A 26,897-nucleotide genomic window follows, 5' to 3' on the forward strand; every position below is an offset into this window, starting at 1 on the left:
TACTTGGCAAGGTTTTTAGTGAGGCAACGACTCATGCACAATTTCGTCTTTGACTTGGCACAAGGGGGAGTGTTAAAGGAAAAACATATTGTGTGCCTTCGTCAAAGAAACTAACGGAGAGGGAATCAAGGAATCAGTGATTACCATCAATCAGCACAATTATAGATCAATCAGCATTCAATGTATTTAATGTAATTAATATTTCCGTTGTAATTCTATCCCTATATAAAGGGACTATGAAATGAAATGAGTAGACCAATTCCAATTGTCATTTTACTTTAACAGAGTTGTGTTTTTTTTTTTTTTTTTTTTTTGAAAATGGGCTGGTGCGGCTGCCCTCAAGCCTTAATTAATGAAACAGCAGAATACAAGGGGGAGACATAAAGCCTGAACCCCAGATTACAATAAGCATAGAGAGAACGTTCTGAAATAATACTAGAAGTCTCCACAAAACCTATGTATTCTAACAAGTACCAATTAGCAAAGAGTGAACGAATGGCTACTTCATTTTCTTTGACATAGCGGTGACATACCGGAAAGATAACTCTCATACGAAGAAGCATCATTACAAATAACACAGTTTTCCCACTATGTTGTTGCATGAAAATAAATCCAGTGACACTCTGTTTCATCTTGCCACTAGGAGGTTACGTCAATTTGATCAACCAAATAGCTCGCAGTCTCGCTAGGCTAGACAAGGCACACTGAGTGTACATACCGGGACAAAGCCCACGTCTCCCTATCCAAAGGTGGTAGGGACTTATTGCCGGTATAGGGCCATGTACTACTAAAAGTAAATAATAATAAAACAAAACAGAAAAATAAACTGGGTCAAGGGTCAAAGCCCAGGCCCATCTACAGCTAAGCCCAAGTCGTGGTTGAACACTGTAGGTTTCACGCCCTCCCCATCCCACCCTTGCCACCCTTCCGCCAGCCTCCTCACCAAACCCTGCCTGACGCCGCACGTCGGTGCACGGTCCCTCCATCCCACCATCTTCCCCACCGTGCCAGCAAGAGATGACGACCCTCCTCAGATTGAGATTAATCTGTCCCATCCAAATTGGATCCAAACGATCCGCTCCGATCGCAGAGAATCCCAGCGCTGCCACCCTACTGTAACGACCTCGCTTTGCCTTTTGTTATAGCAACCATTCCTTATTTTCACCTTTTGTTCTTTGTGTTATGTTTTCTAAACTTGACAAATGTTACTTGAATTGCACAGACTTGCATATGAGATGTTATGAGACATGTTTGAACCCAAAATGAGCATTTTGACCTGACAAGGCGTGTCTTGGAGAAATTGAGCCAATGTCAGTTGCTTAAGCTATATATTGTCGACAAGTTCGAAATATATTATTTAGAGGCTAAATAAAGCCTACATGCAGAATTATGGAAGATTATGCAAGCTGTAAGAATGTGAATATTCATACTCCATTCAATTAAGGAATATGACATGCACGTGGGGAAGCATTCAGCTACATTTTATGGTGGCTTAATTGGAAAACCTATCACAATTCCATTAGTTTTTAAGTGCTTAAACCTAACAATTCCATTAGTGCTAAACTCATCATGATTTGTTTAAGGTCAACCACTATGGCTTGGTAGCCTATATATAGAGGCTACGACGAAGTTAAGACAATAGCATCAACTAATCTCTACGACTACTCACGGCTCTCCAGAGAATCCCTATCTTTCTCTTATCGATGATCACACTCTAGTCCTAGTCTCCTCAGGAGCCGACTGTCAGTGCCACCAAACCCTCTGTCAACATGCTTCGGTCCTAATCTCTTCGGGAGCCGACTGTAGTACCGCGACCACAATGGTTACGGAACCAGCCAAGCTAAAGTCATGCTTTAACAAGTTCTCCCCACTTCCCAGTGATTTTCGCTCTACTCGATCTACGACGTCGAGTATCGATTGTGTGATCTTAAAGAAGCTTAGCAAAAGTCCTCACCACGAGGCACAAAGAATCCCGCGACGAGGTTGGTGCTCTCCTCGTCCATAATCGCTCAAAGAAGTCAGGTCAAGGGACAGCCCCCGACGACAGCACCCGAACGGTGCTGGCACGCTTGAGCAGAAAAGAGACTATTGACCAGCTGCAACAAAATTGGAGCCAAACAAGACATGTTTTTTATTTTCATGTTTTAGGATAACAATATAGTAATATACTTAGTACTAAGGATTAAAATATTTGCAAGAGGATGCAAAACTTGTTTGATAAAAATGCTCCGAGGTAAATTCTTTTAAGGTATATTTGGGTGTGGCGAAAATCCCTTAATCTTGGTGAGGATAAATGCCCTCAAGGCAGATTTAGGTGAGAACTAAGAAGTAATTCTCTAAAATCGAATCCTTGTGAGGAGAAATCCTCTCAAGGCGAACATATAAGTTAGGAGTAATTCCCTCAAGGGGAATATAGGTGAGAAAAAATCTCCTTAAGGTGAATTTGGGTGAGGAGTAATCCCCTCAAGAAAAATTTGGGTGAGGAGAAATTCATTCAAGACGAATTTGACTGAGATGAAATTCCCTTGAAGCAATTTTAGCAAAATAAAACAAACCTAATGGAGCCATGTTTCAAAAAGTAACTAACTCACTAGAATCTAGATGATGAAGAATTGAAGAAGGTGGTATGAATATGGACAATTTTTTATAGGTGGAGGCTCGAACCCATTTACATGTGAAATTAATTTTGATCATGCCACCCAAAATGAAGATTACGGAGCTAAAATAGCTAGTCATGGTGTTCAAGACAAGATTATTTATGAGAGGAGGACTAGAGGTGCAACTGACGATCAAAGTACCCCATCTGATGTTGCTTCAGTTGTCTTAAATTTTAACTATAGCAGTTTAGGCACATAGTGCAGTGGGACTTCAAATGAATCTCATGATGACAACAATCAATTCGGCTATAATGTTTATAGATATAATTAATGTAGAGAAGTGCATGACCAGTTATCCAGTTAGATTCATCCTTATTGTTCTTTTATATAGGAAACAGTAGGCAGCTTAAAAAAGATCTATAACTATCATGTTCATCATCACAATTCGTACTACATGCGTCATATGTGTTGGTCTGATTATTATACTTTCGTAATCGAGCGCGCGCTTTTTTAACCACCTAGATTCTCTTTTGGTTAACGTTTATATCTATTTATACGTTAGTCTAATAACTTGAATTTTTTTTTTTAAAAAAAAGTCTTTTTGTAGACTATCTTAGAAATTTTTTCCGATATTTCACTTTTTCAAAATTCAGATAGATATGTACAAACCAATATTTAATCTTTACTTTTTTTTGAATCAAACCTAAATCAGGTACCTATATAAGTATATATATATATATATATATATATATAACAAGCCAGAATATGTCATTACATATCCTTCCGTAGTCGACAAGAAGATAGTAGTAGTACCCATAGTGTTACATACATATAGACCCACTCATTAGACAAATAAATACGTAAACATAGCGACAATCCTCCTTTGGTACTGCTCTAGAGGTGCTAGAGGTACATAGAGTGCACAAAAATGCATAGCTTCCTAATACAAGGAAATTATTGTAAATAGATAAACTAAAAGCATAGGGATGGACCTAGAGCAAAACACCCCAGCCCTAATTAGGAAGCTTAGAGGGCAATCCAAGAGAAGAGGCCTAACTCTAGACCCAGCAAGAAATGGATGACCTAAGCCCTGACATCATCTCCTTCACCCATTTGCTGCCTGTACAAGTTGGTGTAGTTCTTCTGCACGACCTTAGCCACGAAACCAAAGTCCTGCCGCCGAGCTCCGCCAAGAGACAACCAACAGCGCCACGAGCCATAGCCGAAGCAACGCCCTGACATAAGACTCCCATGAGCCTGCTCCGCCAATTCAGCACCGCTGCCCTTAGAAGCTCCAAAACCACGCCAACCCTGGATCTGGAAGACCTCAATGAGCGCGTCGTCCTCGTATAGAAAAACAAACATCCATGCCCAGAGATGTCGCCCGAAACCTTTCGCCGACCAACCTGCCAATACCACAAGCCAAAAACCTCTCTCCTGACCTCCCAAGCAATAGTATTCAAGCACCCATCCGACAGTGACTCGATAGTGGCCAGGTGAAAACCAACTCAAAGCCGCCACCGAACGAGCAGAAATTCGTCAAACCCTAAACCAAGAGAATCTTGGTTATTTTTTATCCATATTTAATCTCTACTTGAAACACAATATATATTTATTTTTTTTGGCTGAAAGATGAGTGATGGAGATGAGTAACCTCCCTAACACTCTAATGAATTAATCAAAGAAAAAGTAGATAACAAGAGAGGGGGACAAAACCAAAACCTCTCGAAGCAAACTAACAATTAAACAAATCTAGAAAAACCGAAACTGAGGAAGACCCATAATGTCACTATTACAATAGGACAAAATAAAAGAAGGAGGCACATCCCACCACACCAGCTGAGTTAATGACATATCATGATTAGCCAATGCATCTGCAACTTTATTCCCTTCACGAAAAATATGAAAAAAATGAAACAATATATATAAATAATAAGTTATTAGTAGTATACGACCCACTCTTTTTAAAATAAAAATAGTAGACAAACCATATCACGTGACACGCCTGTGTCTCAAAGAGAAGATCTTCTCATTATTACAAAAATTCCTTACTCATCAGTATGCAATAACCCAATCATGTAATTCTAAAAAAAAAAAAAAAAAACAAAACAAAACAAAACCCAATCATGTAGGATAAGGGTAAACTTGGCTAGAAAATGGAAATTGGAAAATTAATGGGCCTAGAGACTTGGGTTTAACCCAAGACTAAAAACCCAAATTGGGTAACAGAGAAGTTTGCGCGCGCGAGAGATGATGCTGAAAAAGGGGATTCAATTTATGTGAATAGGCTGCCCATAGTAAGCTTCTGTCTTGGTTTCTTCTTCATTTTCGTTTGCACAATTCTACAAAGATTGAAACTTTTTTTTATTTTTTTATTTTTGTTGGGACTGTCGGATTGTATTGATTAGATTCTGCACAAGAAGAAAGCTTTATACCCATTTCACTCGCAAGCTTCCGCTTTTCAGGTACTGATATCGGTTTTGCTTAATACTCACTGTTTATAGTCTTGTAGAACAGATTTTTGTTTCTGGGTTTTTGAGTAATTTTGATTTGTTGATACAATTTGCAGGGTTTATTTGGGAAGTCAGCTTTGGGGTTTCTCATATTGAATGCTTGTTTCTATTCTGATCCTTTTACATGTCAGGAAATGTTCTTCTGTGATGCTGAACATTGACTAATTTGTATGATTATCCAACACTGTCACTCAAAGGTTAGATGATAAAGTATTTAACAGACATCATTATACAGTTTTCAATTTCAATATCTACGTCACTATTTGAGCCTGGTATCTGCTAAATGCATATATCCAACTAGTTTAGTGTTGTGTAATATAATGTTCATGATGTTTAGTTTTCTTCCTTCTAAGAATTAAAGGCATGTATACATTGTGAGTTCAAACAGAAACAGGGAATAACATACACACAATTCCATTAAACATTAAAGCTTCATAATGAACAGTATCTTCCAGAATATTAGGGTAATAGTGTAATACAAACAAGAACGATACGATGAGTAATACAATATTTGGTTTTAGGCATGAGGTGTTCGGACTTGGTCTGAAGGTCTCACTATGACCTTTGATTGTATTCATACATTTTGGAAATGATTGTAACCATATAGAATACTGCTATCTGATTATTACTAATATGTCTTTGAGACTCCAGCAACCGTGTAGCAGCAGGTCCTATGAAACTCTGCTTCCAAATTACTGACTATGCAACAGTTGCGTTGCCCGCAGTGGTCTTTTAGGCTAGAACTGTGACTTTGGTCTGAAAGATATGCTTTACGGATTGAAAGGAGATGCATCCTGGAAAATGAAAGAATCCTTTAAATTGCTGCCAGCTTCAAACTGTTGTCTGTTTCAAGGACTTTCAGTTTCTTCTGGGGCAGTAAATAGCAATATACTGCCTCTGCAGCTTCACTGACCTATAAACAAATTCCAGATTTAGTTAAGGAATGCAGCAAATAGCGTCAAAGCTTTAGTGTAAGATTTTATTTTCTGTGAGAAAGAAAGGGTTCCTTTAGTGTTTTTGGATTGATTATCTCACCTTGGCTTGTGATGCTGCTCTGCAGTCGGATTCTTCTAGGAGCACCTCCCATGTTTGACTCCATGACTGGATATTGGATGATATTGATGTTTTGAATATGTCCCTTGATCTCAAGGACATACTAATTGCAGGCTGATTGTTTGAGGAACGACTATTGGTGGTCCTGAGGATTCACTACTGGGATCTGAAGAAATGGATGTGGATAGGTATGTCCTTTGATTTTAGGACATTTGAAAACTATGGATATGAGGAACAGATATCGATACTTAGGTTGACACGATGTTTGATCAGAGGAAGGAATATTGGTACTTCTGTTGACAAGACAATCTGAGGAATGAATTTAGGTAGTAATGTTGACAGAGGAAGCTCCACCTCCAAGGAACTGCTTATGAGAATAGACATCTTTATACGCCTGGACTCGTCACATCCAGAGAAGGGTAGACTTCCAGATGGCATTTGAACCATATGCATTCGTCCTTTTCATATTCTTCTATAAATAAAGGTTGATTAGCTACATTGGAGCGTTGCTCCAGTGGCTAATGCAGAATAATCGTTTACCGATCCATCTACTACTTCGGTGTTTCCGTCACTGGTTACTCCTTTGCCACCATCAATAACTGTATGTGAGAACTTTGCGGGAGAATAGTCCATACCTTCGTATAAGGATGGCAAATCATCCCACTCAATAAAATTATTGTCATGGGGAAAATCTCCCGGTCCTCCGTTTATTGATGGTAGTGTATAATCGTAATCCTTCGGCAGAAATGAATCAAAGTCTGATCCCAGATTTACTCCTTGTTGAGAATATCTCTGAATTAACAATTATAGAAAGAAAGAGTTAAGTTTGGATACACTTCTTTTGCTGCAGCATATTTAGAAGTTCAAATAAAAAGGTTTTAAAAGAGAAGGTTTATTCCCACCTCTTGAATCATATTGATATTTGCAGCTTGATTTTCCGAACTGGATGCGGTCTTGCTAACTAATTCGTCGTCGTCATTGGTTGAAATATTATTCTTCTTCACAAGAGAAGGCTCATTGTCCTCAAATGGATATGCCCTCTTACGACATTCATCATTATGGTCATTGGTGGTATACATTGGTGGCTGATGCAGTTGAGGTGGCTCAGGCGTATCAAAGAGTGAATCCAGATTTTCTGGGTCATCTAGTAGCTGTTTGATCACAAACAAGAAAGTGTCAGGTAACATTTTCAATACAAGTGCTCCATATCGAAAATTTTATATAAGAAATCAAAATGAGAGTTTGTTCTTACCTCTTCAATCATATCAGACAAATTGCTCTTATCAGGTCGGCCTTCAACAGAGGTCGAAAGATCATTCTTATCTATATGACAAGGATCAGTTTGCGTGCCTTGGAATTCATGAGGATTGCCAATAGGACTCTGAAGAGCATTTTCCAGCTCCTTTAAAGCCAGGTATTCCTCTTCTTCTGTAATCATACCACCACCAGTTTCAGCTTCATCACCATTTCCATTGGGAATTGGAACGACATTAACCTGCTCAATGGATGCCCAATTTTCTTCAGCTTGATTTTCAACATTGGAGGCCATACTGCAGCTAGTGCTACCTCGATCGAAGAATGGGGCATCCTTATCATGTTCAGCTTCATTATCATTGCCATTGGGAATCGGAAGATCATTTTCCAGGTGTTTGGATGCTTGATTTTCAACATCAAAGGCCATACTGCAGCTACCGCCACCATGTTCAGCTTCATCATTAGTGCCCTTGGGAATCGGAAGAACAGTTCCCAGCTCTTTGGATCCTTGATCTTCAACATTGGAGACCATACTGCAGCTACCACTATTAGGTTCACCTCCATCGCACAGTGGATCATCCTGCTGATCATGATCAGACTTGCCTGACTTGTTCTTCAAGCGGCATAGAACAAAGTCCCCGATCTGCTCATCAGAATTCGCCTTAGTGAGATAATACTCATGGATAACCCAGTCAGTCTTCTGTTTATCCCGCAGGTAGAAGGTCAAGATCCTCTTCCCCCCGATCTGCTCATCAGAACGTGCCCGAGTGATTCTGCGGTCCTTGCCTTGCTTCTTCCAGTAGCCTTCCTCCGTTTTCCTGTTGGACCGAGTGCTTTTGCTTGTGCTGTGTTTAAAAACTCGCGGACTGTAGAAGTACAGCTCCATGTCCGGAGAGTCCGCCATGGTGAATTCCCACTCCCCGTCCAGAAATTTCACCCTTGGTACCAGAGCTGCAAAATTGCGACACAACTCTCAAGTCTCGACCTATATATAGCAGCAAACACATGCACGTACATATATATACATGTTATGTGAATGACTGTGAATCAAGGATAAATTTAGTTTGAACTACTTAATGGTTTGGTACTTTGGTAAATCCACACCCACAGTACATACAAAACAAGTGGATATATATAGAATCCGGACATTGATGGCTTTGCTTAATTACCTGCTAAGTCGCTAGGCCCGTGCTCGCACACATTGATTACAGAGATGATGGCCTTGATTTCGGGATCCTTCTGCTGATTCTTCTTCTCCAAGTAATCACTCACCAGCTCCTCGTCGGAGGGCAGGAATCGGAGACCCTTAGGAAGTGTGATGCAGCCGCTGCTCATCATCATCATCTCTCTCTCTGTCTCTGTCTCTCTCTCTCTCTCTATATCTGAATAGACTGTTGTTTTAGGTGTGGAAGTGCAGAGGAAAGAGAGAGGTGGTATATATAATAGTCCAAGGTGATCACTGTTCTTCGAGTTCAAAGTAACTTGAGCTTACGTACCGAGCAAGTTCTGCCGAGTGGAATCGGGACCTGGCATCATTGGTGGGTCCCACGTCTGACGACGACCAATCCCGCGTTTAACTAATTCCTACAGTTTAACTGTGCTTTTGAGGAATCTGATTTTATCTCATCTCTCAACTCAACTCAAGTCCCTCTTGGAAGTTGAGGGCTTTGGAGGCCCCAATTTGGCAATTTCTTATTCCTTTTACTTTTCTCTGTTTATCCATTTGAGACTGGGAAATAAAACAATAATACACACACCCAGGAACATTCAGGAAACATTGGCCAAAAAATTGGAGAAATTTTTGGCGGGAACATTCTAGAGTCTGATCCAGTGGATCAAAGTTTTGTTCAGGAACAGGATAGAGTGACATTGTGAATCTTTCAATGCTTATTTATTATATTTCCAGACCGAATTAATTATGTAGTATATAATTTCCAAAAAATAAAAAGTGTATAATAACTTGTAATTTTTTTTTTTAATCGGACATGTAAAGTTCAATATATGTGTCGAAGAAAATATTTATACAAAAAATATTGCGGACGAGTACATCGAGTGCGAGCCCATAGTAGAGCTTCTATCTTGGTTTGTTCTTAGTTTTTGTTTTCACAGTTCAATAAAGATTGAATTTTTTTTTTTGGAATTTTTGTTGGGTACTGCCAGATTATTCTGATTGATTTGATTCTGCACAAGAAGAAAGCTTATACCCTTTTTTTATATAACATGATTGACTCGCAAGGTCCCGCCTTTCAGGTACTGAAGTTGATTAGTTTTGCTTAATGGGCACTGTGTTTAGTTTTACAGCTTTTGGTTACTGGGTTTTCGAGTAATGGTGATTTATTGGCATAATTTGCAGGGTTTGTTGCGGAAGTCAGCTTTCGGGTTTCTACTTTTGGATGCTTGTATCCATTCGTATTCGGATTATGATTTTTGGAATTGCTTTAGTTTCATTTACAAATATGTGTCAATATATATGGATTGAGTGCCTTAGCTATATACTCAAGAGAGGAGTCTCTTTCTGGAAAGGACCAAGGAAGAATGGGGTTTGTCCATGAGCTTTGCTTCATTGCTTTGGAGGTTTCAAAATGTAGGTAAAGTTTGTTGGATTTTATGTGTTTTAGATTTCTAACTTGATGTGCATTGTGATGGGTTGGAAAATGTTTTCATTTCAGATGCTGATGGATGTTGTCTTTGGGAATTTCATGGTTTTTTTCTACCTTTGTGCTTGCTACGAGGGCTGTTTTCAGCAAATTACGTAGATCACTCGGGTAACGTTTCCTAGTCATACTTCTTAGGATGCATTGGCATCGAGGCATCCTTTTATTACCTGTCTTTTTGAAAACTAATTCAGAAAGCATGCATATCTTAATCATTTGATAGTTTGAGAAGTTTGAAGTGGATGATTGCTTCTAAAATCTTTGATTTGTGACCAGTTGAAAATATTGAGTGATAGTGGATACCCAAGAATATGGTGAACCTAAGATTAGTGAGAATTTGGTCAGAAAGATTAAAACAACATAGAACATACAAGGACAATGGTTTATTATCACCCAGTGTCATGGCTTCTAGAATATAACAGTACTCTTCCAGCCAGAACATACAAGGACAATCGTTTATTATCACCCAGTGTCATGGCTTAAAAGAATATAACAGTAATCTTCCAGCCAGCCTTTAATGCTGTGATAAAGATTTTTTCGTATTTGTTAGAGCATAACATACACGTTATAATGTACACGTTATATGATTCTGTGTATTTTGATCTAGGTACAAAGACCTTCTGCTGGCAATACTTATTTCAAGTTACTTCAAGATGTTTCTAATTGCAATGATGGTATGGTTTGCAAATCTGATAGTTTCTTTTTCCATTTTTTTTTTTACTCTCCTTAAGTGTACTTGGTTGGTTAGACTCCAAGTCTAATCTAATTCAAGCACCCCTTCTACAGGTCTCGGAATGTCCTTCTGTGATTTTGATCATTGACTTATTTGTATTATCCTCCAACACTGTGGCACTCAAAGGTCAGATGATGAAGTATTTATAGTCTTGGACATCATTTTACAGTTTTCAATTTCAATATCCACATCACTATTTATGCCTGGTATCTGCTAAATGCATATATCCCAGTAGTTTAGTGTTGTGCAATGTAATGTTCATGATGTAAATAGATAACTTTTTCTTGATTTGATGTGGAGGTGTGCATTAGCTAATATTATGTTTTCATAGCGTTTCTTAAATTCTCCATGTGCAAGATTTTGTAACTTTGGATGATGACTGCAGTTGAACATCTTTCTTTTTCTTCTTTGGGTGAAACAGTGATAACTCGGTCAGCTATGAGTAGATGTATTGATGTAGGACGAGAATTGACCCAGTTTAGTCGAAAAACCATAAAAGTAAAGAAGCGGCGTAGAATCAAGAAGAGTGATTGGAAAATAGGTAACTCACGCGTAATCAGGTTACTAGCCGCTGAAATATTCAAGAAGATTTGGTTTTGGACTTTTCGGGTTTCTCGTGCGAAAAGTCAGGTTTTGATTTTGAATCAGATTTGACTAACTTTTGGCCAGAATGTCCGTTTGAGACGCATAATACCTTTCCAGAATGGGAACGACGAGATCTTCAAGACTCACTTTAGTGAGCCCTATCAGACTTAGGCCAAAATGTATCGTCTTAATTATCCGATTCGTGATTTAATATTTTTTAGGCTAGTTTTGCATTCTTTTTATTTTAGGTTTTCTAGTTTGTTTTGGATTTGTTTTGTTTTTACCCGTGGGCTTTAGGGTTTCATTGTTAGTCGCCCTTGGGTTTTTTTTCCTATATATAAGCAACCTTAAACGACTGCAGAACTATCTTTTATCATATTATCAATCAAAATTGAGAGTTTTCTCTTTTATCTCTGGTGGACTCCAGAACCCTTTTGTTAGGTTTATTGCTGGTATTATCTGACTGCGTCAGGTGGTATCAGAGCAGGTCTTCCCTGTCTCTTTTATTTACCTTAATAGCAATGGGTGAAGTTACGAAATCAGATATTGAAGCTCTTACAACAGCGTTTACCGCTGCCATCAATTCCATGAATAATCAGATTGGAGAAATTCGTGGATTGTTGGGTGAGAGGAACAACAACAACAACAACAACAATAATCGAAATAGAGGCGGGGAAGGAGGCCAGCGAGTTAGAGCTCCACGTGGTGGTGGAGGTGATATTAATTATGATTCCGAGGTTCTCATAACCAAGGCTGATATTCCTTACTTTTCTGGTCACATGAGCGCGGAGGATTTTCTGGATTGGCAGGTTGAAGTGGATAGATTCTTTGAGACCATGGAGGTTCCAAAACACAAGCAGGCTAAGATGGTTACTCATAAGCTAAAGAAAGATGCTGCTTATTGGTGGGATCAGTTGCAAAGCACTCGTCAGAGGCAAGGCAAAGAGCGTGTTCGAACATGGCGCAAGATGAAAGGTCTTCTTAGCGAAAAATTTCTGCCAAGAGATTTTTCAATCAAGAATTATTCTCCCAAGGTTTTCAAGAAGAAGTTAGAGTTCAAACTTTCTTTGCCTGTTGAGATTAATAGTTTATCTGAAGAAAAGCCAGAAGAGTTTCTAATGGAAGGAGCTCCACAAGAAATCATCCATGATAACCAAGAAGAGGTTAAAGATGAAATTGTTCATGTAGACATGGTTATTAATAATGAAGAAGTATTGGAGCCTGAAATTAATCATTCAGAACCAGATGTCATTCAAGAATGCAACCTTGAGAGTCGAGACGAATCTACTAAGGTTGCATATGAGAGCCAAAATGCATATGACAGACTCATCTTTGGAGTTGGTTTCATGATTGTGCCATCAGAATTTGCAGAGGATCAGGCCAATAGTTCACAGGTTCAACTGTCTAATTTTTTCTCAGGTCTTTTCTCTACCTATTCTTGTCTTTTATTCAAGAGAAACTCGAGGGCGAGTTCTTTCATAGTGGAGGAGAATGATGTAGGACGAGAATTGACCCAGTTTAGTCGAAAAACCATAAAAGTAAAGAAGCGGCGTAAAATCAAGAAGAGTGATTGGAAAATAAGTAACTCACGCGTAATCAGGTTACTAGCCGCTGAAATATTCAAGAAGATTTGGTTTTGGACTTTTCAGGTTTCTCGTGCGAAAAGTCAGGTTTTGATTTTGAATCAGATTTGACTAACTTTTGGCCAGAATGTCCGTTTGAGACGCATAATACCTTTCCAGAATGGGAACGACGAGAAGACTCACTTTAGTGAGCCCTATCAGACTTAGGCCAAAATGTATCGTCTTAATTATCCGATTCGTGATTTAATATTTTTTAGGCTAGTTTTGCATTCTTTTTATTTTAGGTTTTCTAGTTTGTTTTGGATTTGTTTTGTTTTTACCCGTGGGCTTTAGGGTTTCATTGTTAGTCGCCCTAGGGTTTTTTTTCCCATATATAAGCAACCTTAAACGGCTGCAGAACTATCTTTTATCATATTATCAATCAAAATTGAGAGTTTTCTCTTTTATCTCTGGTGGACTCCAGAACCCTTTTGTTAGGTTTATTGCTGGTAAACCTAGTTATCAATCCGACTGCGTCATGTATAGCAGCCTGCTTCAGTGCTCAAGTTGTAAGGTTTTCAGTCACACAAAGGTGCTGGACGTGGGAACTTTGAGATCTTTTCTCACATATTGTTTGTTATAGGAGAGATCTTCTATCATTGTTGTGTCTGAATCTCTTTCTTTGAGAAAGGTGGCACTTTTAAAAATTGTTTTTGTTATTTCCTGCAAAGGAAGAGGCAGTGACAGATAATTGATATGAGTGCTGTAAAATCTGATGCAGTAAACATGTAATATGTTTGTCATTAATGAAATCGATTTCCGATAGCTTTCAGGTCTCCTTACCATAATTGCATCTTTTAGCATTTTACTGTAAACCACCGACAAGTTTGGTTAATAGTATCAACCCATTATGTTATTCTGTATTTGAACATTGTGCAGCTTTCAGTATAATCTAATGCTCTTAAACATTAGCTTGTGCTGCATATAGAAGGTTAGACCCAAGTAATGAGCAAGATGCATCCTAGTTTAAATGACACCTAATTCCTTTCTTCTGCTTAAGTAGCCATGACTTGACATGTCCAACTGCCCAAAGTCAGTATTCTAGTGATCCCTCCTCTTCTAGGATGATAGTTTAGTGTTTTCTTCCCACGAATTTATGGAAATATATCACAGATGCTCATTGCTGACTGAATGCAACGGCCATTTTCTGTTCAAAACTGATCAATTAAAAGCCTGTATACGTTGTGAGTTAAAATAGAAAGAGGGAATAGAATACACAAAATTCCACTTAACATTAAAGCTTCATAATGAACAAAATGTACAAATAATATTAGTGTAATACAAACAAAAGCAATATGAACAGCAATACAATTTTTGGTTGTAGGCATGGGTCAGACTCTTAGTCTGAAGTCCTCTCTATGACCTTTAATTGTAATACAAACAAAAGCAATATGAACAGAAATACAATTTTTGGTTGTAGGCATGGGTCAGACTCTTAGTCTGAAGTCCTCTCTATGACCTTTAATTGTATTCATACATCTCAGAAATGATTGTAACTACTACTCCATTGAAGGATGGAGCCCAAAACTTCATTTATTAATAACCAGACAGAATGCTGCTGCCTGATTATCAATGTCTTCAGGACTTCAGCAGCCATTCTGCAGCTGCTATGCAATCCGACTTCCAGATTAGCGACTATGCAACAGTTGCGTTGCCCATAGTGGCCTCTTAGGCTACTCCATTAACAGATGGAGCCCAAAACTTCCTATTTCAATAATCAGACAGAATGCCGCAGCTTGATTATTCTTCAGCAGCTATGTAATACCGCTTACAGATTAGCGACTATGCTACAGTTGTTTGTCCATAGTGGCCTCTCAGGCTAGGACTACGAACTCGGTCCGTATGCTTTACTGTTTGAAGGAGATGCTTCCTGGAAAATGGAAGAATCCTATAAATTGCTGCCAGCTTTGAACTGTTGTCTGCTTCCAGGACTTTCAGTTTCTTCTGGGCAAGATAAACAGCAAATATAATGCCTCTGCATCTTCACCAACCTGTAAACAGAAACCAGATTTAGTCAAGGAATGTAGCAAATAGCCTTAAAGTTTCAGTATAAAATTTTATTTACTGTGAAAGAAGGGTTCTTTAATGTTATCAGATCGATTATCTCACCTTGGCTTGTGATGCTGCTCTGCAGTCGGATTCTTCTAGGAGCACCTCCCATGTTTATTTCTGTGATTGTCATCGATATCGGATGATACTGATGTGTAGTGTATGTCCTTTGATCTTAAGGACAGACTAATTGCAGAGTATCTGCTTGAGGAATGACTATTGGTGATCCTGAGGACTCAATAATGGGGATGAAAATATGGATACTTATGACCTTTAATTTTAGGACATTTGAAAACTATGGATATGAGGAACAAATATCGGTACTTTTGTTGACACGATAGAGGAAGGAATGTTGGTACTTATATGGACAAGACAATCTGAGGAATGAAAATCGGTAGTAACGTCAACAGAGGAAGCTCCACCTCTGAGGAACTGCTTATGAGAAAAGAAATCTTTATTTCCCTGGACTCGTTGCATTCAGAGTAGGGCATTCCAACCATATGGATTTGCTGGTCTCTCTTTCAACTACGAGTTCACTGGGGGATGCTGTGACACAGCAACACCTCCCCCTCTCAAAGAAAAAGAAAAGAAAAACAGGTACAGACTAGTTCAGCTGTCCTGAGTTGTAACTGTATGCCAAAACGATTAAGAAGTTTCCAACAATAATAATTATTACCAACAATAATAATGCAAGTTACAGACACATCATTACTGTGGCCTCCATTGGGTTGATTAGCTACATTGGGTGTTTCTCCTATGGCTAATGTAGAATAATCGTTTACCGATACAAAGATGACTTCGGTGTTTCAGTCACAGGGGTAGCAATCAATAAATGTATCTGAGAACTCGAGAGAAGAGTCAAAACCTTCTGTTATAGGTGAAAACTTACCCCATTCAATTAAATTATTGTCATGGGGAAAATCTCCCGGTACTCTGTTTATTGATGGTAGTTCCTGCGACTGAAATGATTCAGATTCCAGATTTTCTCCTGGTTGAGAATATCCCTGAATTAACAATCACAAAAAGAAATAGATAAGTTTGGATACACTTCTTGTGCTGCTGAATATTTAGAAATTCAAATAAGAAAGGGTTTAAGAGCATGCTTATTCTCACCTCTGGAATCGCATCCGCAGCTTGATTTTCAGAATTAGATGAAGAGTTGCTATCTACTTCATCAATATGATTCTTCTTCGTAAGAAAAGAGTCATTATCCCCAAATGAATATTTCCTCTTACGAGATTCATCATTTTGGACATTGGTGGTGCCCAGCTTTGTGTATATTGGTGACTGCAGTTGAGGTGATGGAGGTGGATGTAGGGGTAAGCCCAGATTTCCTGGCTCATCAAGTGGCTGTTAGATCAAGAATCACAAACAAGATAGTGTTAGTTACATTTTCAGTATACTTCTTGTGCTTCAAATTGAAAATTGCATAGCAGAAATTAAAAGGCATGTTTGGTCTCACCTTTTCAAACATATTGGGTGGCGGAGGTGGATGAAGGGGTAAGGCCAGATTTCTTGGCTCATCAAGTGGCTGTTAGATCAAGAATTACAAACAAGATAGTGTTAGTTACATTTTCAGTATACTTCTTGTGCTTCAAATTGAAAATTTCATAGCAGAAATTAAAAGGCATGTTTGTTCTCACCTTTTCAACCATATTGGGTGGCGGAAGTGGATGACGGTGCAAGGCCAGATTTCCTGGCTCATCAAGGGGCTGTTAGATCAAGAATCACAAACAAGGTAGTGTTGGTTACATTTTTCAATATACTTCTTGTGCTTCAAATTGAAATTTTCATAGCAGAAATTAAAAGGCATGTTTGTTCTCACCTTTTCAACCACAATGGAATCAGATGAAATGCAGCTATCAGCTGGTTGATCTTCAACAGAGATCCAATGATCATTCTGATCAATATAACAAAAATCAGTTTGTGAGCCTCTAACTTCTTGCTCATTACCATCATATTCCCTAACAGCATCTATCAGCTCCTTGAAGGTCTGGTTTATTTCTTCTTCTGTAAGCAAACCAAATTCTGCAGCTTCATTTTCGAAACCAGAGGCGATGTGGCAGCTGCCACCACCATGTTCAGTGTCACCATCACTGCGATTGGGAATCGGAAGAACATTCTCCAGCTGTTTGGATGGTTGATTTTCAACATTGAAGGCCATACTGCAGCTACCGCCACCACGTTCAGCTTCATCATCATTGATATTGGAAATGGGAAGAACAGTTCCCAGCTCTTTGGATCCTTGATGTTCAACATTGGAGACCATACTGCAGCTACCACTATTAGGTTCACCTCCATCGCACAGTGGATCATCCTGCTGATCATGATCAGACTTGCCTGACTTGTTCTTCAAGCGGCAGAGAACAAAGTCCCCGACCTGCTCATCAGAATTGGCCTTGGTGAGATAATACTCATGGATAACCCAGTCAGTCCTCTGTTTATCCCGCAGGTAGAAGGTCAAGATCCTCTTCCCCCCGATCTGCTTATCTGAATAGGGCCGAGTGATTCTTTTGTCACCGCCTTGCTTCTTCCAGGAGCCTTCCTTGGTAGCCCTGTTGATTTGAGTGCTTTTGCCTTTGCCTTTGCCTTTGCTTTTGCTTTTGCTAGTGCTGTTTTTAAAAACTAGCGGACTGAAGAAGTACCGCTCCATGTCCGGAGAGTCCGCCATGGTGAACCACTCCTTGTCCAGAAATTCCGCCCTTTTGAACACCAGTGCTGCAAAATTGCAACACGACTCAAGTCTCGACCTGTCCCAGATTATTTATAGCGGGAAAACGTACGCATGCATGGTGTGTGAATGGACTGTGAATCAAGGCTAAAAATTTAGTTTGAACTACTTGATGGTTTGGTAAATCCAAAACAAGTGGATGTATATAGAATCCGGAGATAGATAGATGGCTGGCTTTGCTTAATTACCTGGTAAATCGCGGGGCTCGTGGTCGCACACATTGATTTCTGGGATGATGGCCTCGATTTGGGGATCCTTGCTCTGATAATTCTTCTTCTCCAAGTAATGACTCAGCAGCTCCTCGTCGGATGGCTGGAATCGGAAACCCTTTGGAAGTGTGATCCGGCCGCTGCTGATCATCATCATCTCTCTCTCTCTCTCTCTGAATAGACTGTGTGTTGTTTTAGGCTGTGGAAGTGCAGAGGAAAGAGTGAGGTGGTACATATAATAGTCCAAGGTGTGACTTGAGCTTAGCGAGCAAGTTCAGCTGAGTGGAATGTGGACCTTGCGTCACTGGTGGGTCCCGCGTCTGACGACGACCAATCCCCCCGCGTTTAATTAATATTTCTTACATTTCCAGTTTCACTTTCACTGTGCTTTTGAGGAAGAGAAAATCTGATTTTATTTTTTATCTCATCTTAACTCCCTCTTGGAAGTTCAGGGCTCTGGAGGCCCCACTTTCTTATGCCTTATACTTTTCTCTGTTTTTATCCATTTGAGACATGAACATTCAGGAACATTGGCCAAAAACATTGGAGAAATTTTTGGCGGGAACGTTCTAGAGTCTCATCCGGTGGATCAAAGTTTTGTTCAGGAACATGATAGAGTGACATTGACCACTGCCAATGGCCTAGTGGTTCTTGCCTAGTTGGGTGTGCTCTCTAACTTAGGTTCGAACCCCAAAGCTGTCAAAGTGGCCAGACACTGTGCTGCAATGCACAGTTGGAGCATTTCACATTCACCGAAGGGATTTATCTTGGGCCTATGAAGCTTTTGGGTTCCTCTTGACAAAGTCAAAAAAAAAAAAAACTGATAGAGTGACATTGTGAATTCACAATTGAAGAAAAATAGTTACACAATATACTCAGAGAACATCTGAAACCCATTTGATGAAAAAGGAAGTTTCTATTCATCATTCATACATCCTAAATTGACATTTGGACCTCACATTCTAAAATTCGTACAAAACTTCCAATCTTGTCCTTTTTTTTTTTCAAGCACATAATTTTATCCAGTGCACATCAACTAGTAATTTCTTTTTTCTCATCACTTAAAACCCAAGTCATAGCCAATGGTGTTAACTTGTAAGCCTGGATATTCTTATAACCTCCTTCTATTTCTTTATATCATGCAATTCAAAATACCACAAGAGAACTATTATCAAAATCAACTTCTGTAAACCAAACCAGGCTAGTAACATAGTCTACTCTAGCAAAAAAAAAAAAAAACAATTGACGTTACATATGAAGTGAAACAATTAAGTCAAACCGCCGAAAACAAAAAGAATAGGCAATATGTTGTAAATATTATTATCTATGTGGCTATCCACGTAAATACTCATTAGTTATGTACTTTGATGTAAACACTACCTCTATATAAAGGAGGCTAATGAGACTGAATGAGAACACTTTTACTTCCTTCCAACTATTTTCTCTCCATCTTCTCTCTACTTGATAACGTTATCAGCACGCTTGTTCTATTTTTTATAAACTCTATGATGATCCTAGAATTTTTGGTGTAACGTTGTTACTTCTGACCATAATTCATGATCTATGAGTTCATCCTATGTTTGGCGTTGCCTAGCTATATGCATATATACATGCTTATTATCTCTTATATATAATCACTAGCGAATCAATATATTTGCTGTTCCTTATATCTTATAATGGCACATGTAATCTGATGATCATATATGTCTGTCATGATAATATCTCCTCTGTTTTTTATGGTGGGTGCATGGAATTCTCCACACTATAGTATATCGTTAATATTGTCTTACCATGGTTATATCTTTTGTTCATACCTACAAGCTATTCTGGCTTTTCGAGATCTTCAGTGACATTTAACAGTGAGTAATTTCAATTACCAGTAAATAAGGTATATATGTTTTGAATTGAGTTTTCAATTTGATCCTTCTTCTTTTTATCTATTAGATAAACTGGTACAGCAAACTCACTTTTACATATATTTTTTTTTGGCTGGAACTTTTACATATATATGGTTGTCAGCATTATAATCTCGTGGGCTATAACATATTTTAATAGTCCAGTTACGGAATTATATACCTATATATGATCGGTGCATATTTCAGTCTTTCAATTGAAAGAATTTCATGTATATATTTATTTGTTTTGACCATTTGATTCACCTTCTTCTTTCATTCAATTTGGAAAATTGATATGGTGGTGAACTATCTATTTTTTTGTAATCAAAATAGATCGAGACTTGAAGTCTGTTGATTCGATTACAGAGGGCCTGAAGTTCCTCGAGAGTTACATGATCAAGCTGTGACCTAATTTTTTTTTTCAAAGCTTATACAATTAATGAGGGCCAGAAGTTCCTCAGAATTATACAATGATCAAAATCGCATGTTGCTTGATCCCTGATCATATGGGGACCTGAAGTTCCTCTAATATCATGAAATGTAAATTGGAAAATTGTGACATGAAGCTCTTCAGAACTTATGCAATTACGAGGGCCAGAAGATCCTTAGAGCTATATAATCAAGTATATGAACTCAAATGTTTCTTAATCCCCAATTATAAGAGGGCATGAAGTTCCTCCAATTATCTTTTGATGTTGGGGTTCCTTCCTCCTTATGACTATTTTTGAATTTGGAATTCAAACCACCTTTAGAACCTGCAGTTCAAAGTTGGACAATCAATCGAAGCCAGAAGCGCGCTTCTGACTAGCATTTAGATAGAGGACTTGGTTCTCCTATTGTCTTTTGTGATATAAGATACAAGATTATCATATATTGTGAAGTTAACCAGACCAAAAGTTTTGTGCAATTTCTTCATTAATGGAACCAGAAGTTTCCACAGTTAATTTTATTGCATAGTTTATCTACTTATTTTTCTTTCCTGCAATTTTTCTATTTTGTTATGTACTTTCGTTACAGTACTTATGTTTTAAATTATTATTTTTTTGTTACTCATACGGACCAACAGTCCTATACCTCGAACATATGAATTTTAAATGTAATATTTTTGAACCAGAAGTTCAAAATTTTATAGTAGAACCTGAAGTTCTAACAGTAAAACTCAAACCCGAATCTTTGAGTATAAAAGTGAACTTGAAGCTTCACTTTAGTCACCTCGAGCCTAAAGTTTCGAAGATCAAATTTATTTGAACCTGAAGTTCAAATTACGAAATCTTAGAACTTGCAGTTCGTAGAAAAAAATTCGAACCTAAAGCTTCGATTACACATATAATTCATTCATAGTTTATTTGACTTTATATCAACTCTAACTAGAAGTTTCGAGTAAATTTTCATATGTCGATTAATACATTCTTCTTTATGCCTGCTTAAAGCATTCCATCTTAGAACCTGAAGTTCTAATTGTGCAGACTCGAGCCTTACGTTTCGAGTGGATATATGGACAATTTATCGAAAAGTTTTAATCTCGGTCAATCTCAAACCTGAAGTTTTGAGGGAATTATATTGACACCAATTTACAAGTAAGCAGATATTTAACCGTTGGTCTATGACAAATGAGTATGAGTATACACCAAATTTGTGATGGTGGATTTTGTAATTAAAAGAGATCAGAACCTGTAGTTCTTTGATCCTTAATTACATGAGGACTTGAAGTTCCTCAATGATCAAACTAACTAGATGACCATCTAAAATCCTTCACTCATAAGTTATGGTCATAAAGTTTAAACTCGATATTTCAAGTATATTATTTTGGCCAGAAGTTCAAAATGCATTTGATGTTAATCTACATCAGACAACAATACAATAATTGAACGTCATGTTTTAACTGTATAACACGGACCAGAAGATTCGTGTATATCCTATGAGATCCACCGTTCAATTCTTACAAATTTGATTTGTGTCATCTTCAAACTTATGTTTTGAGTGACTTTCAGGCAATGCAATTTTATGCATGGTGTCCAGAAAACATTATTAAACCTTATGCTTATGAGGCTAATATAACAATCATCTCAGATCTTATATATATATATATATATATATATATATATATATCTAATTGATGGCTCCAGAAGAGCACACATTATTTTCCCTTTGCATTATGTGCCTCCAATATTACTAGAGATGTATAATCTCTCCGTCTCATAGATCTCATTGTATAGTAAGAAAGTCGATTGACATGGCTATACCATGAAATGCCACCAGAAGTGGATCATGGCAAGAGAAAAATCAGGAGTCAATGTAAATATTGTCCTAACATCTACATATGTGAGGAAATTGTAAATTGGGTGTGTGTCGCCTATGGTACACTATATGGTGGATGATTATCAAGCACTTTCGAAAAGACACTGGTGAAATTAAATTACATTGACTAGCAAGAACATTGAGATTCATCTCACATGCCTGATGTCTTTTGCTTACAATAAGCAAAGTTAAAAGCACTATTGTGTTATTCCTCAAATTTATTGTAACCTCTTGAGTTCCCATTGAAACTAAATATTTCTTAATCTGATTATGTAGGAACCTGATGTTCCTTAAGAGGTTGTTGTAAATTGAAAAAGTTGAAACCTCAAGTTTCTTGGATCTCCAATTATATGAGGGCCTGAAGTCCCTCTATGACTACACATTTATATGTGACACAGAACTTGAGGCTCTTCACATGATAAAATTATTTGTTCTTATGGATTGTAGTCTTTAATTCGAAATTTTCGAGTATATCATTTTGGCAAGCAGTTCAAAATGAAGTTGGTCCATTCCAATTATCAGTATTTCACAATTAATGTTTACTAAAGCTAAGGTAACAACCATATCAAGTGTTGTAGATCTTGATCTATGGCTCCAAATGAGCTACTATCATGTTACCGAATTTGAAATATTGTTGCATTAATTGCTTACTATATGGTTGGAGAAGACTTTATGCCATCGGATATATACTGTATCGAATTTTCTACAGTAAATTAAGGCATATGATGTCACAACCCAACCTTGAGTCATGACTAAAGTGGAGGTTAAAAACTGAAATCAGAGTAACGCTTTTTTTTTTTTTTTTTTTTTTTGCTTGAAGTAAGAACAAATCTGTGATCACAACAGAAACAAAAGGAAACTGGTAGGTTTCAAACGCTAACGTAAAAGCAAGTTTCTAATCCTTCACTGAACAAGACTTTTAACAAAATTATTCTCGTAAAGCCTTTCTAAAAACTGAGAGAAAAGTAATTCCTTTTTAAAAGCTCAAAAGAGCAACTTGCTTACAAAGTTTTCCATTACAAAAGAATGCTCCAGATTAACACTTCAGTCATTTACAACATATGTACATTGCAAACACAAAAAGAACAAAATTCTGGAATGAGGAACAACCAGCACCAGGGAGCAATCATTTAAACAAGAAAAGCAAGGTCCAGCACACACTTCACAAGCAAAACAAAGCTCCAAACATTGTCTGCTCAAGACAATTCTGGTATCTCACTACCATGTCCACTCATGGAGTCCTTTCCTGAAAACCACAACAAGAATATAGGGAATGAGCTTCACAAGCTCAGTAGGTACAACAAAAAGATCAGTATAGTAAAGATTCTAATTTAGAATGCACTTAGACTGTGAAGGGAGAGAAAATATATTGTTAGTGTTTCTGGAGTGTACAAGGGAATAATTAGAGGCAAAAGAAATTAAGCTTAGAAGTTGCTGCTGCAATATTTAAAACGAAATCACTGCCACAGAATGAGACTCAAAGCTTTGCTTCAGTTCATAGACACCATTCAACTTAAATCAATTCCACAAATAACTGAGCAAGAAAAGGAGAACAAGCTGGAAATCCAGAGCTTTCTTGATGAACATTCAAATACGTTGGAAAAAAATAAATAAAACTCGTCGTAAATCTAGCAAAAGGGCAACAAGATCATGAAGCCTTTTAGCTTCATTTTCTATAAACCAAAGTCCACAAATCCTTTTCTTTCCTTAACTGCAACTTCCAGCAACAATAAATCAAAACTCTTGAATTGAATTCCAACAAAAATCCTTGAAACTCCTTCTTTTTCCGGTTAGAGCCCATTGCTCGTATTAAGGCCACTGAGCACACCCCGTACAAGCGGATCCTGATCAGGTTTTGGGTCTTTCACCCTAGGGAGGCACAATCCCTACTTAACTTTTCCCGGGCCTAACCAAAACAAACAATTTCAAACCAAAGCTGGTCTTTCCAGGAAATATTTTGTTTTTCCAAATGAAACTGAACATTCAAGGATTTTCAATAAAAGCTTGAAGTCCAATTTCAAACCGTAATAGGAAACTGCCAAGAAATGGCACCTTAACTAAAATATGTTTTCTTTCAAGAAACCGAACTGTAATAGATCAAGTTCTTTTTGTGAAGATCAAATCAGTAAGTACATATAAGCTTGGAGTTTCAAAGTAACACTTGATCAACATTGCTATCAACATACTTTTAACAAAAGGAGATATAGGATTCATAAGACTGGAAACAAGGTATTTCATAGAATAAGACTTTGTTTTCAATAAATCAACAACGAAAAAGATGGTTAAATTCATGTTTGACCCAAACCTCTATAAGGAATTCCAGCATTTCAAGGACAAACTGAACCATGCAAAATCAATACATATATAACATCGTTGCAGCAACCAAAACTTTGGGAAGGAGAAAACAAGACTACCAATATGGTTTCTTTATGAACAGCTACCAACCATGATTAAATAAAAGATTGAAAAAGGAAATAGGCTCCAATAAGAAGTATATGTAAAAGGAATCAGCCTTTCTGGTTTAATAGCAAAATGCTCAAGTTATCTGCATAATTTCTTGTCTTCCAGAAACCATGGTTCAAAGCTTTTACTCAACTCAGAATTTGATTTCAAACAAAACTAGAAGACCAAAATATAATGATAATAAGAAGCAAGGACGTTTGGTACTTCAAGTTTGTTTACCCAAATATAATTGCAGAACAAAACGAGGTAAAACTCTACATGGAGACATATATAGCAGTAAGAAGACAAACAAGATTCCACCAATTCATAATCATAACAGAATCTCATATGAATTCGTAGAGAAAACCTCTCATATCAATCACACCCAATACATACTAGATTAGAATCTAAGCTATAAAGAAGGTTTTGTTTTCCCTACCTCAAGCCTTAGATTTCCGTAGCTAATAGAGCCAATCAACTGCTACATACGGCAAAACAAATCCAAATGCTAACACCCACTCTATAATCAGCAATTCTAACCACCTAAACCAAATTTTCGACAAAATTAAACCCAAAATCAAAGAAAGGCAGAAACAGAAGGAGTGGGTTTTAGAAGATGGAAAATTCGACTTACTAGAGATAGCTGCAAGTAACCAAGGAATTCAATTCGAGGTCGGTGGGTTTCACAGCAATCTCTCTGAAGCTATTGGAAAAGTGTAGATTTTGACCTTTGGGTGAGTGGATGGAGGTCAGTCTTTGAGGCAAATGAAGAGGTGGAAGAGGAAGTAGGAATGATGTTTATCGTTGAGGAAAAGAAAGGCACATGAACTCGTAGCACGTGTTGTCCATCTAGATTGTGACTAGGCTTCTATACCCCAACAGATAAGTCTAAAATAAAATAAATTAAATAACCAACCAAAGAGACATAAATCTAAAACAAAACCAAATCCTAGTCAGAAAACAAAACACACAAAAGAGAAGGACAAGGAAACATTTTGATAACATATCCTATTTAAAATTTAGGTCGTCACATATGATGTCATGAACCTAAAGTTCCTTGAACCAAAAACACTATTTTGGCATGACCGGTTACGTCATCTTTTGTCTATCATGTTGCATGGAATCACTTACAAGTTTGATGATTGCTAATCTTACTCACAAGCAAATTGTTTATCCACATATTTGCGAATTGTCACTTTAATGAGACAATCCTCCTGCAATGAGGGGAAGAAATATTGTTCCTGAAGAACGATATGAATTGGTGTGAGATATTTATCCACCGTCTCATTTTGATTTTGAGAAATATCAAAACTAGTGAATTGATAAAAGAAAGTGACAAAATTATATGCTAAATGCAAAGGCATCTGCTTCGGTTAAAGTCCTTGAGATCGACCATATTAATACAAACAATGTAGAATCCATTTGATTTGTGGGATGCAAGTGTATCCAATTGACATGGTTCTCCTGAAGAGAATGTCATTAAACAATATCACAACTCCTAATATGGCTACACATACAAAGGGTGTAAGTACGCCATTATGAAATGATGTTTTAGTGATACAATAATAAATCAATATGGTTGATGCTAATGGACAAAACGTTTTTGACCTAAAACTTGGTTTGGGTTCGCCACCAGCCAATGAACATCTTCACTCCAAAGACAGTAGTAGATTTTCGAACGCATCTTTTGAGCATGGTCAAAATAAGACAGTCTTCCCGCCGTTAGGGGGAGGAAAAACTACTGTCATTTGAATAACGGCGTGAATTAGTGTAGATTATATCCACCAGATCTAAAGTTTTAAACTCCCAAAAAGGGAAGATCATACAAGCCCTATAGTGCTCGACACGAGATTATAAGTAAAAAGATCCACATTCGCTACATGACTCATCTATGAGAGATGATTGTCCTAGAAGTGACAATATATGCCTCAGAAGTGGCATGGGTACCAAATATCAATAAGCTTATTATAGCTAATGCATGCATATAAGAATGTGTGGGATCTATGATTAATGATCATCGATAATAATTTATATTTGGTAGCTACCAAAATTCATTAAGGGCTGTATTGATGCTATACCATGTTTCATTATGAATGTCGACAAAGTATATTATTGGCCAAATTGGAAAGAGGCAATTCCAATGAAATTGAATATTTGAAACGTGATGAAATACTTGGACCTTTAACCCTACAAATTACAAAAGGGTATTTACTAAAGTGAAGATAAATCACTACGACACAATGTCTATTTATAGAGACATGA

At 37.6% G+C, this 26,897-nt stretch overlaps 3 protein-coding genes and 2 long non-coding RNA genes across 11 annotated transcripts in view; 2 read left to right on the forward strand and 3 right to left on the reverse strand.

The window, feature by feature from the left end:
- LOC112182201 (NAC domain-containing protein 14-like) overlaps window positions 1-18,202 on the reverse strand; it is a 50,968-nt gene extending 32,766 nt beyond the window's left edge. Inside the window, exons 1-8 of one of the 3 annotated variants that reach the window (XM_040517835.1) lie at window positions 17,980-18,202; window positions 16,886-17,778; window positions 16,704-16,772; window positions 16,523-16,591; window positions 16,174-16,410; window positions 15,121-16,064; window positions 14,471-15,002; window positions 14,220-14,374 (exon numbers count right to left, since the gene is read on the reverse strand). In XM_040517835.1, the coding sequence (XP_040373769.1) occupies window positions 15,867-16,064; window positions 16,174-16,410; window positions 16,523-16,591; window positions 16,704-16,772; window positions 16,886-17,778; window positions 17,980-18,157 (1,644 nt within the window). In that variant the 5' untranslated portion in view covers window positions 18,158-18,202 and the 3' untranslated portion in view covers window positions 14,220-14,374; window positions 14,471-15,002; window positions 15,121-15,866. Of the gene's footprint in view, window positions 1-14,219; window positions 15,003-15,120; window positions 16,065-16,173; window positions 16,411-16,522; window positions 16,592-16,703; window positions 16,773-16,885; window positions 17,779-17,979 lie in introns of those variants that run through there. The other 2 variants (XM_024320656.2, XM_040517839.1) reach the window with 2 other exon arrangements.
- Window positions 4,961-26,897, forward strand: part of LOC112182208 — a 61,886-nt gene continuing 39,949 nt past the window's right edge. For both annotated transcript variants that reach the window (XR_005809547.1, XR_002929323.2), the window contains exon 1: window positions 4,961-5,062. This is a non-coding gene — a long non-coding RNA (uncharacterized LOC112182208). The remainder of the gene's footprint in view (window positions 5,063-26,897) is intronic.
- Window positions 5,502-8,810, reverse strand: LOC112182193 (NAC domain-containing protein 74-like). Of its 3 annotated transcripts, none has more exons than XR_005809449.1 (5): window positions 8,587-8,810; window positions 7,416-8,368; window positions 7,066-7,314; window positions 6,146-6,955; window positions 5,502-6,023 (listed from the first exon to the last, which is right to left on the reverse strand). XR_005809449.1 is itself a non-coding variant. In XM_024320645.2 (4 exons), exons 1-4 carry the CDS (start codon window positions 8,759-8,761, stop codon window positions 6,653-6,655), a joined length of 1,680 nt encoding a protein of 559 aa, XP_024176413.2. In that variant the 5' UTR covers window positions 8,762-8,810; the 3' UTR covers window positions 6,031-6,652. The 3 variants fall into 3 exon arrangements, 1 of the variants encoding a protein (XP_024176413.2); XR_005809450.1 differs by having other exon boundaries at window positions 7,416-8,402; XM_024320645.2 differs by lacking the exon at window positions 5,502-6,023 and having other exon boundaries at window positions 6,031-6,955.
- Window positions 9,921-13,776, forward strand: LOC112182209 (protein ARV 1-like). 2 transcript variants are annotated; one of them, XM_040517914.1, is made up of 6 exons: window positions 9,921-10,001; window positions 10,087-10,182; window positions 10,679-10,745; window positions 10,858-10,930; window positions 11,226-11,252; window positions 13,492-13,776. In XM_040517914.1, the coding sequence occupies exons 2-6, from the start codon at window positions 10,097-10,099 to the stop codon at window positions 13,563-13,565; spliced, it is 327 nt and encodes a 108-aa protein (XP_040373848.1). In that variant the 5' UTR covers window positions 9,921-10,001; window positions 10,087-10,096; the 3' UTR covers window positions 13,566-13,776. The 2 variants fall into 2 exon arrangements, with proteins under 2 accessions (XP_040373848.1, XP_040373850.1); XM_040517916.1 differs by having other exon boundaries at window positions 9,930-10,005.
- Window positions 23,149-25,494, reverse strand: LOC112182210. Its single transcript, XR_005809538.1, has 2 exons — window positions 25,270-25,494; window positions 23,149-23,439 (listed from the first exon to the last, which is right to left on the reverse strand). It is a non-coding gene; the product is annotated as an uncharacterized LOC112182210 (long non-coding RNA).

This window comes from Rosa chinensis, chromosome 1, assembly GCF_002994745.2.
Source record: "Rosa chinensis cultivar Old Blush chromosome 1, RchiOBHm-V2, whole genome shotgun sequence".
NCBI classification, from domain to species: Eukaryota; Viridiplantae; Streptophyta; class Magnoliopsida; order Rosales; family Rosaceae; genus Rosa; species Rosa chinensis.